Source organism: Carica papaya, chromosome 4 (assembly GCF_054855325.1).
Source record: "Carica papaya isolate Zhongbai chromosome 4, ASM5485532v1, whole genome shotgun sequence".
In the NCBI taxonomy this organism is placed as follows: domain Eukaryota; kingdom Viridiplantae; phylum Streptophyta; class Magnoliopsida; order Brassicales; family Caricaceae; genus Carica; species Carica papaya.
In genome coordinates, this window is record NC_142312.1 from 20,913,734 (window position 1) to 20,928,471 (window position 14,738).

Consider the following 14,738-nt stretch of genomic DNA (forward strand, 5'->3'; position numbering starts at 1 on the left):
CATAAATATTAAATAAACTACAGAAATAATTGAAATATATATATATATATATATATGTATATAACATTACGAATATCCTCTTTCTTAGATAATAACCTTAAATGAAAATGAAAGAGAATTCACATATAATTTAAATTTCGGTTCTGAAAATACAAAAGAAATTGTAGAATTATTTTATGATGGTGTATAATTTTGGAGAAAATAAAAACATTTATTATAAAGGTTGTAGTGAATATCATTAAAAGGATAGGGTTTATCTAGCCATTGTCCACGTGTCATCTCCTAAATGGAACACCATATTTCTGTAAAGAAAGCCCAGATTGCCACGTGTCCTTCAAGATCCATTCTAGGCCAACACTTACCAAGAATATGTGACGCCCTGCAAATCTGTACTCAAAAACAGACTAAACCAGTAGTGAGACCAACACAGGAAAAGTTTACTCATGGCATCTCTGGCAACCGTAGCTGCTGTTCAACCAGCCACCATTAAAGGCCTTGGTGGCAGCTCACTTGCAGGAACCAAGCTCCATGTCAAGCCAGCTAGCCAGAGTTTCAGACCCAAAAGCTTCAGGTTCTAAACATAACCCTCCGGTTGACTTTACAGTATATATATGTATATGTATATGTATATGTATATGTAAATCTGATTATGTTGGGGGTTGATTTTGGTAGAAAGGGTGCCGTAGTGGCAAAGTACGGTGACAAGAGTGTATACTTTGATTTGGAGGATTTGGGGAACACTACTGGGCAGTGGGATTTGTACGGATCCGATGCACCTTCACCTTATAACCCTCTTCAGGTACGTTTCAAACAATAATAAGTAGTATGTTATAAATGATGTGTGTATATTATCATCTAATAAAAAAAAATATATTAATAGTTGTATATTATCATCAAATTGATGACTGAATAAATTTTTTTTTTTTTTTTTTTTTTTATAAAAAAGGTAATTCTCTTCCCTTTCAAGTATATGCATATTTAACTAAAATAATTTTTTTTTAAAAAAAATATATATATATATTGAATTAATTGTATGATTATTTTTACAAATTGTTATGGTTTTAAGATATAATAAAAAAAGATTAATAATTAATGAGAATAATTTTGATTTGTTAAACGCAGAGCAAATTCTTTGAGACATTTGCTGCACCATTCACCAAAAGAGGATTATTACTCAAGTTCTTGTTACTGGGAGGAGGTTCAGTTCTTGCTTACGTAAGCGCCAATGCTACTGGAGATGTCCTACCTATCAAGAAGGGCCCACAACTTCCTCCCAAGAAGGGCCCACGTGGCAAGATCTAATTTCCCCTTTTTTTTTTTTTTTTTTTTTTTTTTGTTTTTAATTTGTGTGTAATAATTCCCTTCTTCTCTTTCAAGTGTAACCTAATTCTACTTATTATTATTATTATTATTACTGCAACTCATAATTGTATGCATCTCTTTTTAAGAAATTGCTTATCACCTTATCCAAAACGCTTGGCCTTGGAGATTTATGTGCTCCAATAGTTTTTAAGGCTTCAAGTATTTCTTTTTTTCATCTGGTACTTCTGCTACGAATTCTGTCATCTTCATTGGAAATATGTTGAGTGAAGAAACCATTTGGATCATCAGAAAAAATAAAAAAAAAGGAAAAACGATAGAACAACATTATTTAAATGTCTCCCTGAAGTGATTAAGAAATTACTCGGTGATATCACGCTAGTTAGTGGTCGACTGACGATCTGAATGCTTTACAGTGTGTCATCTCTTCCTCATGGTTGTTTGGAGATGAAAATATTTTGTGTTTAAGTCTACATGTTTAGGTCCCTTCGTCTCTACACCTCCTCTATTTCTACCATATTTACCCTGTGATGAGATAATGATAAAAGGCTTGCCTGCCTCCTGTACATATTTTGTGTTCAAGAGGATGGTGAATTAGGTTTTTAAAATTTTTAAACTTTTTATGCAAAAGTTTTCAACTTTTATAGAATGTACGAAGAATAGTACAGTTTACTCTTTATAATCAAAGTTCTTAAAAGTGATAGTGATAATATGAACTAATGAAAATAAAGTATTTATTTTGTGAATAAATCCTTAAGTCTATATATGAAATGTGACATAGGATATGGTATCAAGTTATAATGAATAATAAATCAAAAATAAAGTAAAGGGAAAAGGAAATAGAGTACAGACTCTAAGACCCCGAGGTCTCTACACTTAAATATGGTGTTGAAAACTCTATTTGGGCCTTAAGGCCATTTAAGTTATTCAATATTTTAACGTGCATTTTTATAATATCTATTTTTTTTAAAAAAAAAAACCTAACTCGTGTTTTAGAAAATTTTAAAATAAATGTACATAATATTTTTGAAATATTTTCAAGATAGAAAGAGAGAAAAACAATGAGAAATCGAAAAACAAAATATGGAGAAAAAATTCTCGGGTGAGGAAAAATTCTTGGACGTGCAAGAAAACTCCTACTGTTGCGAGCCAGCGTGCTTGCACCCACACACACAGAAACGCACGCGCATGACATTGTGTGCACGCGCGGGCATACAAGTGCCCGCACTCGGCACTATGCGCACCCAACGCACCCATGCCCTACGCACCGGTAGGGCATGGCCTCCCTGGCTGCGTGAGTCCCACTGTTGGTAGCCCCTTCCTTACTATCACGTGGACGACCGAATTTGTGCCATGTGGCACGCATCTAACAACCCTCTAACTTCATAAATATGGACCCCTCCCCCTCACTTTTCATCCACTTCCATTTCCCTTTCTTCCTAGATAGAAAATGAAAATCTAGAGAGAGAAAATGAAGTTATAGAGAGAGAAAGTAAAATTCTAGAGAGAGAGAGCAAGGAAGAAGCCCGTATGAGTAATTGAGGGAGTCCTAGAGGCAAAGTACCCTTCAAACCCATTTCTAGAAGCTCGGTTACTCGTCGAGTGTCGATAAGGAATCTTATGTTTCTGCTTACACCTCTAAGTGCTCTTTTTAGATTAATTGACTGAAATGTTATAATGAATGATATTGTTTGCTATTTTATATGATTATGAAAATATGTGACACTGAATATGACTGATGTACTATTATATTGTATTATGTTGATTTGTTATGTATTTTTTTGAATCATGTTACGATGAGCCTTATGCTAAGGTAAGTAGAAGGAACCCACAGGTTCGATGTATGTCGATAGCAAATTGATATAAAGTGAGAAAGGAAAAAGAATTAAAAATCTATTAGGCTATTATCTTTGAAGGGTTTCTGTTTCTGTTCTGTCTCTGTCTCTGTCTCTGAATCTGAATCTATTAATAAACTATTCCATGTGAACAACAGGCATTCCCTTTGACGAGAGCGGATTGGTAGAGACGTAGGTAGGAGTCACAGTGGCGACCTACAGTCCTGATCATAGATCCCACCCTTATAATGGTATGACACACCGTAACGGGCTGGGGCTTGACACACCGTAATGTGCTGATATAAAATAAAATGATGTCATTCACAGTGATAGTTGGGGGTCCTCTCTGCCCTCAGTAGATATCTATCATAACGGTTTTGCGCGAAGAAATGGTAAAAGATGTAAACATGCAGTTATTTCTTATATTGTGTTTCTTTGTCAATTTACATTATTATTTAAGTTAATTTTTAACTGAAAATATGATTTTGCCTATCTAAGTGGATTATTGCTCTGTTTGATATGTTCAAATGATTTTTCCTAAAGAATATATATTTTTTAAATATTTAAGTCTACCCCACACTGCAATGCATCTCCAATGCATGTCATTGGGCAAGAATGTTCATTTGAAGGTTATTAACTCTTTAAAGCTTAGTAGTATAGTTTAAATATTATTTTCTTATTGAGTTTCATAGAGCTCATCATTTTTATGTTGGGACCTCTCAAATGATGATTGCGATGAGTTACATGCAGTGTTGTCCCTCAAAGCTTACCTCGATCCTTCTTTGGATCCTCAAAGTATTTACGAGTGCTTATTTTGTCCGTGCTCTGATGAAAAATATTTTGTAATTAAATAACTTTTGTGTATATCTATTTGATGACCGCTTATTAGTCTTGGTTGTATAATTATTAGTCTTGGTTGTATAAACACTTATCCTATATTTTAGTTGTAAGGGATTTATTTCTGCTACATATATTTTTCTATTATGCTCGTATCTATTTCTATTATTAGGCACCTTTATCACTAAAGTATATGAGATGTTATAATTGGTATCAGAGCAAATTCTCAAAAAGTCACTTACATTAGACTCTATAGATAGAATTAGAAGTCCTAAAAAATTCTTAGAGTTAGGAATAACTTTCTTGTCAATCACTTGTTGTTTCTTATGTGTAGATTGAATGACTCATAAAAGGCCATTTGTAGACCACACTGAGACCTAAAATGCCCCAATTTAGGTTAAGTTTATAAAATTCTTTCAAGCTATTCAAAGCCTGACCACTGCAGTGGGGAACAATCAAGCCCAACGAGACCAAACCCCTCCTACGCATAACTTCGTCCCATAGATATGACCATTATCAATATTTTTTAGTTCCCAAGGCTAAACCATCCTTATTTCAATGGTAGACCCGATCATTTGGCTGCAGAAGTTTGGATTCTGCATATCAAGAAACTCTTCTCCATCTTGAACCTCTATAAGACATAGAAGGTCCCTCTCGCTATCTTTATATTCACAGGTGAAGCCGAGCATTGATGGCGACTGAAAAAGGATGTCTTGCTGATCTATCACTTGGACCCACTTCATGACTGTTTTTCTAGAGAAATTTGTTTCAATATATGTTTGGGAGAAGGAGAAGGAGAAGCTCCAGGACCTGCATCAAGGAAACCTGACTGTCAACTAGTACATTGCCAGGTTTGTCCAGTTATCTCGATTCGCTCCCATATTAGTTGCTATAGAGAGTCGAAAGGCTCAAAAATTTCTCAAGGGTCAGAGCGGACATGTTCGATCACATTGCAATCCTGAAGACTAACACCTATGCAGAGGCCCTTGAGCACGCCCAAACAGCCAAAGGACTTATTGCAACACTATTGCATCTCCCATTTCTGTGTTCAATAGCAATAGCAGCATCAGCAATAGAAAAGGATGGCTGCTGGCCCTGGCTTCGATCATGTCGAGAAGAGACCCCGTATCGTACCCATTCCTGCCCCTCACCCACCTCCTAATAATTCTACCTAGTCTGCTCAATCTTATCATCACTGTGGGAAGGATCATGGTGATCAACCCTGTTATTATCCTAACAACTCCTACTTTAAATGCGGGAGCACTCAACATTTTGCACAAGACTATCCTTGACAGTCTCGAGACATTGTCCGACCTCTTACCCAGGGCCAAGTTTACCACTTCGACAAGTCAATGTGGTAGCCACACTGGCTATTATTCAGGATACACTTTCCATTTATAATTTTACTACTCGTGCTTTAATAGGTTCATCTACTACCTATTCTTTTATATCTTATAGACTTGCCAGAAATTTAGAAATAAAATCAAAACCTTTAGAACAAATTTTGATGATAGAGACTCCTTCTAAAGGGTTTTTAAAGGCTTTTAAAAGTTATAAAGTGAGCATTTCGAGAAAGGAATTACCTGTAGACCTCATTCTCTTAAATTTTTCAAGATTCGACATAATCTTAGGGATGAATTGGTTAGAAAACTATTGGGCTATGAAAGATTGTGATAGCAAGGTCGTGACTCTACACTAACCAAAGCAAAAACAATCATAAGAACACAAGAGGGTTTGTTTTTATAAATGGATGAGTTTTGAAAAATATTTATAATGGTTTTTAAATGATTTATAAATGCCTAAAGAAGGATTATTTCAAAATTTTAACTTATCGATGCCTAGGAACATGGACTCTAAGCCATCACTATAGACAATCCAAGTAACCTGTAATTTTTCGGACGTCTTTCTAGCAAATTTGCCTGATCTACCTCCCCGGTAGGAGATTGAGTTCTCTATTAATTTTATCCTCGAAACCTAACCTATTTCAAAACCCGCCTACCGAATGAGCCGAATAGAACTCGTGGAACTTGGGCACTAAATTACTACTATATGACAAAAGAAGTTTATCCAACTCAGTCATTCCTCGTGGGGTGCTCCAATCTTGTTCGCAAGGAAGAAAGATAGGACACTCTGACTATATATCGACTACCAGGAGCTCAACTCAATGATCATTAAAAGTAAGTATCTCCTATCTCGTATTGACGACCTATTTGACCAATTACATGGTGCATTGATTTTTTTGAAGATTGACCCCAAGTTGGGCTATCACCAGTTACGGGTGAAGCTAAAAGATATCCCCAAGACGACGTTCCACTATCATTATGGGCAATTAAAGTCTCGAGTCATGTTGGTTAGTTTAACTAATGGTCTTATAATTTTTATGAATCTTACGAATTGTATTTTCAAGCCAGTGTTGGACCAATATGTTATTATCTTCATTGATGACATCCTAGTATATTTTAAGACTCCCAAAGAGTATGTCATTCACTTGTCTAAGTGTTGGAGACTCTTCGACGACATCGTTTTTATGCCAAATTTAACAAATATTCCTTTTGGTTGGACTAAATATCTTTTTTCAGTCATATAATTTTTTATGAATGTATTTTTATCGATTCTAAGGTCAAGACTGTCATTAATTAGAGCCAACCAACCAACATCGTCGAGGTTCACAGTTTCTTGGGTTTGGCTAACTACTATCGATGTTTCAAGAAGGATTCTCTCGTATTGCCATTCCTCTGACTTGTCTCACTAAGAAGAGAACTTTCTTTAATTGGGACTCCGAATGTGAAGAGAGTTTTCTCGAGTTGAAGTGTTGACTCATGATCACCCGAATACTGATCCTCCCCAATAATACTGGATGCTTTTAGGTCTACTGTGATAGATCTCGTGTTGGTTTGGGTTGTGTTTTTATGCAACATAGTTAGGTGGTTGCGTATGGATCCCAGTAGCTGAAGCCCTATGAAGACAACTACCTTGCACATGACCTCGAACTTGTTGTCATCATCTTCACTTTGAAGATATAACGTCACTACTTATATGGTGAAACTTTTGACATCTATACGGATCACAGGAGTTTGAAGTACCTATTTTCTCATAAGGAGCTGAACATGAGGCAGAGACACTAGATGAATCTTCTTAAGGATTATGATTGCAAGATCATTTACCATCCTAGTAAGGAAAACGTTGTAACGAATGCTCTTAGTTGTAAGGACTCGACTATGCTGGCAAATTGATGGTTTCCAGTTAGAGGATGTTCGAAACGATCCAAAACCTCAAGATTAGTCATCGTAGAGAAGGTGTGTATCTCGCCCAAATCCATATCCAGCCAAATATCCTTATGCGGATTTGGGAAGCCCAAACGACGGAATATGAGATGCTAAAGAACCTATACAAGTTCTCCTCTGAAGATAATCACGACTTTAGGATCTCTGATGATGGATTATATTGGTTTCATGATCAAGTATGGGTGTTTAGTGACCCCAAGCTTAGATTGGATCTCTTGAATGAAGTCCACTCATCTAAGTTATTCATCCACCCAGATAGTACCAAGATATACTATGATCTGAGGCACCATTCTGGTGGCCTAGAATGAAGTAAGAAATCTCTGAGTATGTCTCTTGATGTCTCACTTGCCAGAGAATCAAACCAGAGCATCAGAGGCCTAGTGGTCTATTGTAAGGTCTCTCCATCCTCGAGTGAAAATGGAAGCATATAACCATAGATTTCATCACTGGTTTGCCAAGAATCAACTCTAATTATGATGCTATATGAGTCATTATGGATTGACTAACCAATTAAGACTACTGATTCGACCAACAAACTGGCGCGATTATACGTCGAGGAGATTGTCTAACTCCATGATGTTAGACAGGGACCCTTATTTCACTTTTCATATTTGTGATAGCTTCTAAAAAGCTCTTAGTTCCAACCTCTACTTCAATACTACTTGTCATCCCCAAATTGATGGGCAGTCTGAGTGCATTATTCAGACACTAGAAGACATGTTGCGCACCTGTATACTAGACTTTGGTGGCAGTTGGGATCTGTATCTTCCCCTTTATGAATTTACTTATATCAACAATTACCACTCCAGTATCGACATTACTCTATTTGAGATTCTTTATGGAAGGCCTTACCGATCTTCGATCTGTTGGAATGAACTTGGGAATAGTCGTCTCTCTACGACGTACTACGTTTAGGAAACTATTAACAAGATTACTATCATCCGGAAGAATCTCGTCACTGCCTAAAGTCGTCAAAAAAGTTATGCTGAAATCTGAAGAAGACCTCTGGAGTTTGCTGTTGGTGACCACGTCTTCCTAAAGGTCTTTGCTTACAACAAAAGGATGTAGTTTGGGAAGAGAGGAAAACTAAGTCTTTGTTACGTTGGACCTTTTAAGATCGTTGAATGTGTAGGTCCCAAAGTGTATCGTCTTGTCCTGCCCCCAGAATTTCAGAGCCTCCACGATGTTTTTCATGTCTTCATGCTTAAAAGGTATAATCCTGACCCTTCTCATATCATTTCGTATCAACAGATTCCCGTCAACTCAGGCATGACCTACACGGAGTACCCAACGGAGATTATCGATCGGATGGAGAAGATTCTATACAATAAGAGGATTCTGATGGTTAAGGTATTATGGCAGCATCACATGCCAAAGGAAGCGACGTGGGAGCTTGGGGAAGAGATGCAAGATAAGTTTCCCTAATTATTCTAAAAAACACTACAAACTTGATGGACCAAATTTATTTAAGGTAGGGAGGATGTAATCCTTCGAGGCCTTTATGCTTAAATGTGGTGTTGAAAACTTTATTTAGGTCTTAAGGCCATTTAATTTTATTATTTATTTATTTATTTAATATTTTTACGTGCATTTTTATAATGCCTATTTTTTTTAGAAAAAAAAACTAATCTGTGTTTAGAAATTTTTAAAATATATGTACATAGTATTTTTGAAATATTTTCAGGAAAGAGAGAAAATTGGTGAAAACTCATAAACTGGAAGACGAGGGAAAAATTCCCAGACGTGAGGGAAAACTCCTACGGCCATGAGCTAACATGTCTGCGGGCTTGCGCGCATGCACGCAGAAGCGCCCATGTACGACACTGCACGCGCTTTCATGCATGCAAGCACCAGCGCAGCACTGTGTGCATAAGTGAGCGCACTAGTGCCTGTGCGCGTGTTATGCAGCACAGTGCGCCCATGCCTTGTGCGCCGACAGGGCATGGCTTCATCTATCGCATAAGTCCCACTGTTGGTAGCCTCTCCCTTTCTAACACGTGGATGACTAGATTCGTGCCACATGGCACACATCTAATAGCCTCCAACTTTATAAATATGAACCCCTTACCCATCACTTTTCATCCATTTCCATTTTCCCTTCTTCCTACATCCATTTTCTAAAGAGAGAAAGTGAAAATATAAAGAGAGAAAATGAAGTTCTTGATCCGTATGGGAGTGATATAACTTGACAACTCTCAAACATATATTAATTGAAAAGAGAGAAACTTTTTCTTTGAAGAAGATAAGATAACTTTCATTCTTCTCTACTTTAATTCTTAAATGAAATCCTCTTATACAGTTTTGAGGAGCTTACAAAAATAGCACATATACTAAAATAAGTAAATCCTAAAAATAACATGCAAATTAATATCTTCTCATTTTTTTAATAAATTAATTAAAACCATTAATCTATTTTTAATATTAAATAAAAATAAAAAATGATAAAAATAAAAATTATAAAAACAGAAAATTAAAATATCACCATTGATCATTACTCCCCTTTTTTTTAAAGGATTCTAACTCCTGTTAGATCTTAAAATTTGAGATTGAAAAACATGGATTCTCTCATTTTTCTAGTGAAACACTTTGATGCACTAGGTTTTTGTCCTTTCTTTCCAACACTGAATGCTTTTTTTGTTTCCCTATAGGTTTTTGTGACTTTCCTTTCAAGGATAGTATCTTTCAGTAATGGGGTCTCATTGTTGGTATACAAATCCTCCACTGAAAGACATAACTTCTCTAGGTTTATCATCTGGCATTAATGGTTTAAAAGGTTTTAGGTTTTCAACATTGAGTACATATTATATTTCCATGTAGCCAAGTAACTCTAGTTGACATGTATTATCACCAATCGTTTTAAGGATTTTAAAAGGACCATAACGAATAGGCTTCAAATTCTTGCCTTCTCTTTTTAACCTCTCCTTCCCCAAATATAGCCATACTAGATCTCCCACTTGGAATTCGTCTTTTACTTTATGTCAATCATGCCTAGCTTTATATTTTTATTGAACATTCTGCAACTATTTTTCTACTTCACCATGGACCCGTCAAATGCATTCTAAGAACTTTTGAGCCTTCTCTGGACCATTCTTGTCTTGCACTTCTTTTGATGATGAATGAAGTGTAAACTTAATATCAAATGGACTTTTTGGTAAGTAGTCGAGACAAACTTTAAATGGTAACTTATTAGTGGAGCTATGAATAGCTCCGTTAAAGGAAAATTGCGAATATGGTAAACTCTCATCCCAACTCTTAGGGTGTCGAGTATTATACCCTCACAGAAGATGTACAATGGTCTGGTTGACAACTTCTGTTTGATCATCAGTTTGGGGATGAAAAATTGTACTTCTATTCAACTTTATATCCATCATAGACTATAATCATCTCCAGAAGCTTTCAAGGAAACGACTCACACATTCTGAAAAAATAGAGCTTGGTAATCCAAAATGTGTCCAAACATTTCTGAAGAAACTTTTCGTTGTTTCTTCTCCTGTAATGCTCTTTTTGCAAGGTATTAGTATTATCATCTTGGAAAATCTATGTACTACTACAAATAGATAGTTATATCCTCATTTACTAGTTGGTAGACCTCCCATGAAATCCATAGAGATACTTTCTCATGGTCTACTCGAAATTGGAAATGGTGTGTACAACTCAATCTTTCTATTTGATGGTTTTGAAGTGCTACATAATACACACGCTTTAATAAAATGTAATACATCTTGTTGTGTTCGAGGACAGTAGACATAGTGTTGAAGATTTTTTACAATCTTATTTACTCTAAAGTGTCCTACTACCTTTGAAGTATGAGCTTTTTGCATCCACTGTATATGATTTGCTTTTGTTAGAGCACATAATTGTGATCCTTTGTAGAGTAATCCATTTTGCATTGTAAACTCTTATCGTTTTTTTCATTTTCACCATAGTCATTATATCATAAAAATCTGGGTCATGGTCATACATGTTGACATATTCTTTATATACACTTGGCTGAATCTCCATCACAACATACAAGCAAAGTGTTATTATTGGTGGCCGAGATAATATATCGGCCAATTTATTCTAAACTCCCTTTTTGTATTTGATGACTAAGTTAAATTTTTGAAGGTAGTTCATCCATTTCATATGACAATTTTTTTGTAATTTAAATTATGTTTGAAGGTATTAAAGTGGTTGATGATCAATGTAAACTGCCATTTCTTTACCCAAAAGATACACACGCCAATGTTTTACGGCTCGGTGTAGGGTAAGTAACTCTTTATCATAAGGTAGATCAAGTTAAATTATTAAAGGTAGGTCATTCATTTCATGTGACGAGTTTGTTGTAATTTAGATTGTGTTTAAAGGTATTGAAGGGGTTGATGATCAGTGTAAACTACCGTTTTTTTACCCAAAAGATACACACACCAATGTTTTACGACTTAATGTAAACCAAACAACTCTTTATCATAAGGTAGGTCAAGTTAAATTGTTGAAGATAGGTCATCCATTTCATATAACGGGCTCGTTGTAATTTAGATTGTGTTTGAAGGTATTGAAGGGGTCGATGATCAGTGTAAACTACCGTTTCTTTACCCATATGCTAATGTTTTACGGCTTCGTGTAGGGAAAAAAAACTCTTTATCATAAGTTGGGTAGTTCTTTTAAGACCCTTGAAAAATTCAGATTAATAAGCAACAACTCTTCTTTCTTGCATCAGAACAACAATCATTACATATCCCAATGCATCAGCCTTAAGTTTAAAAGGTTTCATAGATTTGATAGAATTAAAACAAGCACCTCGCATGTCTTCCTTTTTAGAAGCTGAAACGTGTTCTCATGCTTCTGAGTCCACCCAAACCATTGATTTGCCTTTATTAGTCCATGTAAGGTAGCGGCTATTACAGAGAAATTCTGATAACATACTGACAAGCTCCTATGAAACTTCGTACTTCAGTGACATTTGTTGGTCGAGGTCGCTTTTGAATAGCCTTCACTTTTTCTGGGTCAATTTGCAATTCGCCATTACCCACGATGAATCCAAGATATAATAATGATCTCTTCCCAAACTCACACTTCTTCTTATTAAGTCAGAGTTCATATTTTTGTAGCAAATTGAATACTCTTCTCAAATGATTTAGGTGTTCATCCCAAGTACGGCTGTAGATGAGAATATCATCAAGATAAACAATGATAAATTAATCGATAAAATGTCACAAGACATCATTCATCAACCGCATAAATGTAACAAGAGCATTACAGAGTCCAAATGGCATGACTAGCTACTAAAACAAACCTTATCTTGTTTTAAAAGCCGTTTTCCAGGTATCTTCTTCTCATATTCGTACTTGATAGTAACCAGATTTTAAATCCAACTTTGTGAAATAATAAGTATGCTTCAATTGATCCAAAAGATCATCTATTCTGGTAAGAGGGTATCAATTCTTCATTGTGATTTTGTTCAATGCACGGTAGTCAATACACATACGCCAACCACCATCCTTTTTAGGAACAGGAACCACTGGTGATCCATAAGGTAAATTGCTTGTTTTTATAACGCCACTCTTAAGCAAATCAGACACTTGTTTCTTTATTTCGTCATTCTCTACTACATAATACCAATACATATTTAAATTTAAAAGTGATGAATCTAAGATGAGTTGAATATCGTGTTCCACTTCTCACTTTGGTGGTAAACCTCGTTTTTTAGAAAATAGGTCAAGAAATTCTCTATACAACTTTGTTATCTCATTTTTCTCTTTGTTTTGAGATGACTTAGCAATAGCCACATGAGTTGGGTTAATAATATTGGTTGTCTTTATGTGTCGCTCATCTTTAGAAGGTCGTATAAATAGTAATACAAACTTTTTTGATGGGTTAATCATCCGCTTGGCTTGACACGCAGTGATCATATCAATAGTTTGTTTTATCTTTTCACCAAAAAATATATATTTTCTTCATTCTTGAGTAAACTGAATGATTTGAGTTCACCGATAATAAGTGGCATCTCGATACCATAAATAAGGACTTCCAAGAATTACCTAACGTATATCAAGAGGGACTACATCACAAGTCATTTCATTAATAAATTGATTAATAACAACAAATCGAAATGTGCATTATCAATTAACTTTGTAAATGTTCAGAATTTAGAAGGAAATAAAGTCATAAATTAAATGCAGAAGCGAAATAATAGAGTTTAGCATTTACATTCCTTACATAATAATTTAGAATGACCTATAGAGCTACGAGAATGTCCTTTTTAAAAGAACAAACGAAAATCAAAGAAATGAACAAAAGACAAATAACTTAGCATTCTAGGACGACCTTCACTAGCTTTTGAAGGGAGTCCGGGTGATGAACTATCCATAACTCTCTTGTTGATCGAGATCTGAATCTTAATCTTGTTGATCGAGATCTGAATCTTGATCCTCTTGATCTGAAATAGTTAATGAAAGGGTGAGCTACACTAGCCTAATAAGAATATCACATTACTCACCAATATAGAAACTAAAAGTTGGTAAAAACTATAAAAAGAACTAATGGAGTTCTTGATTTAAGTAAATTCATTTATCATAAGAAAAACCATTTATTGTATATATTTACAGTTGTGAGATTTTTAAAATCGACCTATAGAGACAATAATTCAAATAACATTATAATCTCAAATTTGAGTGAGTAAGAACAATAAATTTTCCTTTTTATTTGCCTACTGGTATACCTATAAGTCTATAAGGATGTTCCACTATACGTGAACCAATATCCAACATTGTCAACTAACCGGACACCCTCATACCCCGTCCGGTATGAGCGCCAAAAGTACAATTCCTCAATACCACGTTCGGTACAAGGGTGAATCGGGCTGTCCCTATACCCCGTACGATATAAGCGCCAAAAATACAATTATTTGATACCCCGTCTGGTATGAGACAATGTTCATGGTAAGGTTCTCTATGTACCCGGTCAGTCCACCATCTCCCAAGATATCCAGTAAGATTACCATTCATTAATTAACATAACCGAACAATTTCTCATTTGTATATTAATTTTCAGTTTCATAAATTAACCGTAAATCACGCAAGACAATCAATAAATATACATCAAGGAAGTAAAACTGAATTATTTAACCATTCAAGTATATTCTCATGTATTCGAAGCTAGAAAAGCAAACAATCGGTTACACAGGATAAATAAATAAATAACTAACTGATTCTGCCTCCATTAGTAACCTGTAATTATTCTCAAAGTTTTTTAAATTACACAAATACCATATTATCGATTATTAAGCTTCAATTCTATAACAGAGAATAAGGTGAAAGATTCTTACTCGAATCAGTGTTCAAAATACTGAACTTTCTACTGCGTCTACTGGCGGTCTCCAGGTTTCCTAAATTTTTTTGCAGAGATTAAAATACGCTTTACGTACCTAAAAATACTCCAAAAATCCAAAATTGATGTTAAAAATTATTTTTCAGCCAATTTG

At 35.2% G+C, this 14,738-nt stretch overlaps 1 protein-coding gene across 1 annotated transcript; it reads left to right on the top strand.

The window, feature by feature from the left end:
- Positions 1-372: 372 nt before the first annotated feature.
- Positions 373-1,473, top strand: PSAH2 (photosystem I subunit H2). The gene is made up of 3 exons (XM_022039245.2): positions 373-571; positions 673-799; positions 1,123-1,473. Exons 1-3 carry the CDS (start codon positions 444-446, stop codon positions 1,300-1,302), a joined length of 435 nt encoding a protein of 144 aa, XP_021894937.2. The 5' UTR covers positions 373-443; the 3' UTR covers positions 1,303-1,473.
- Positions 1,474-14,738: the final 13,265 nt, after the last annotated feature.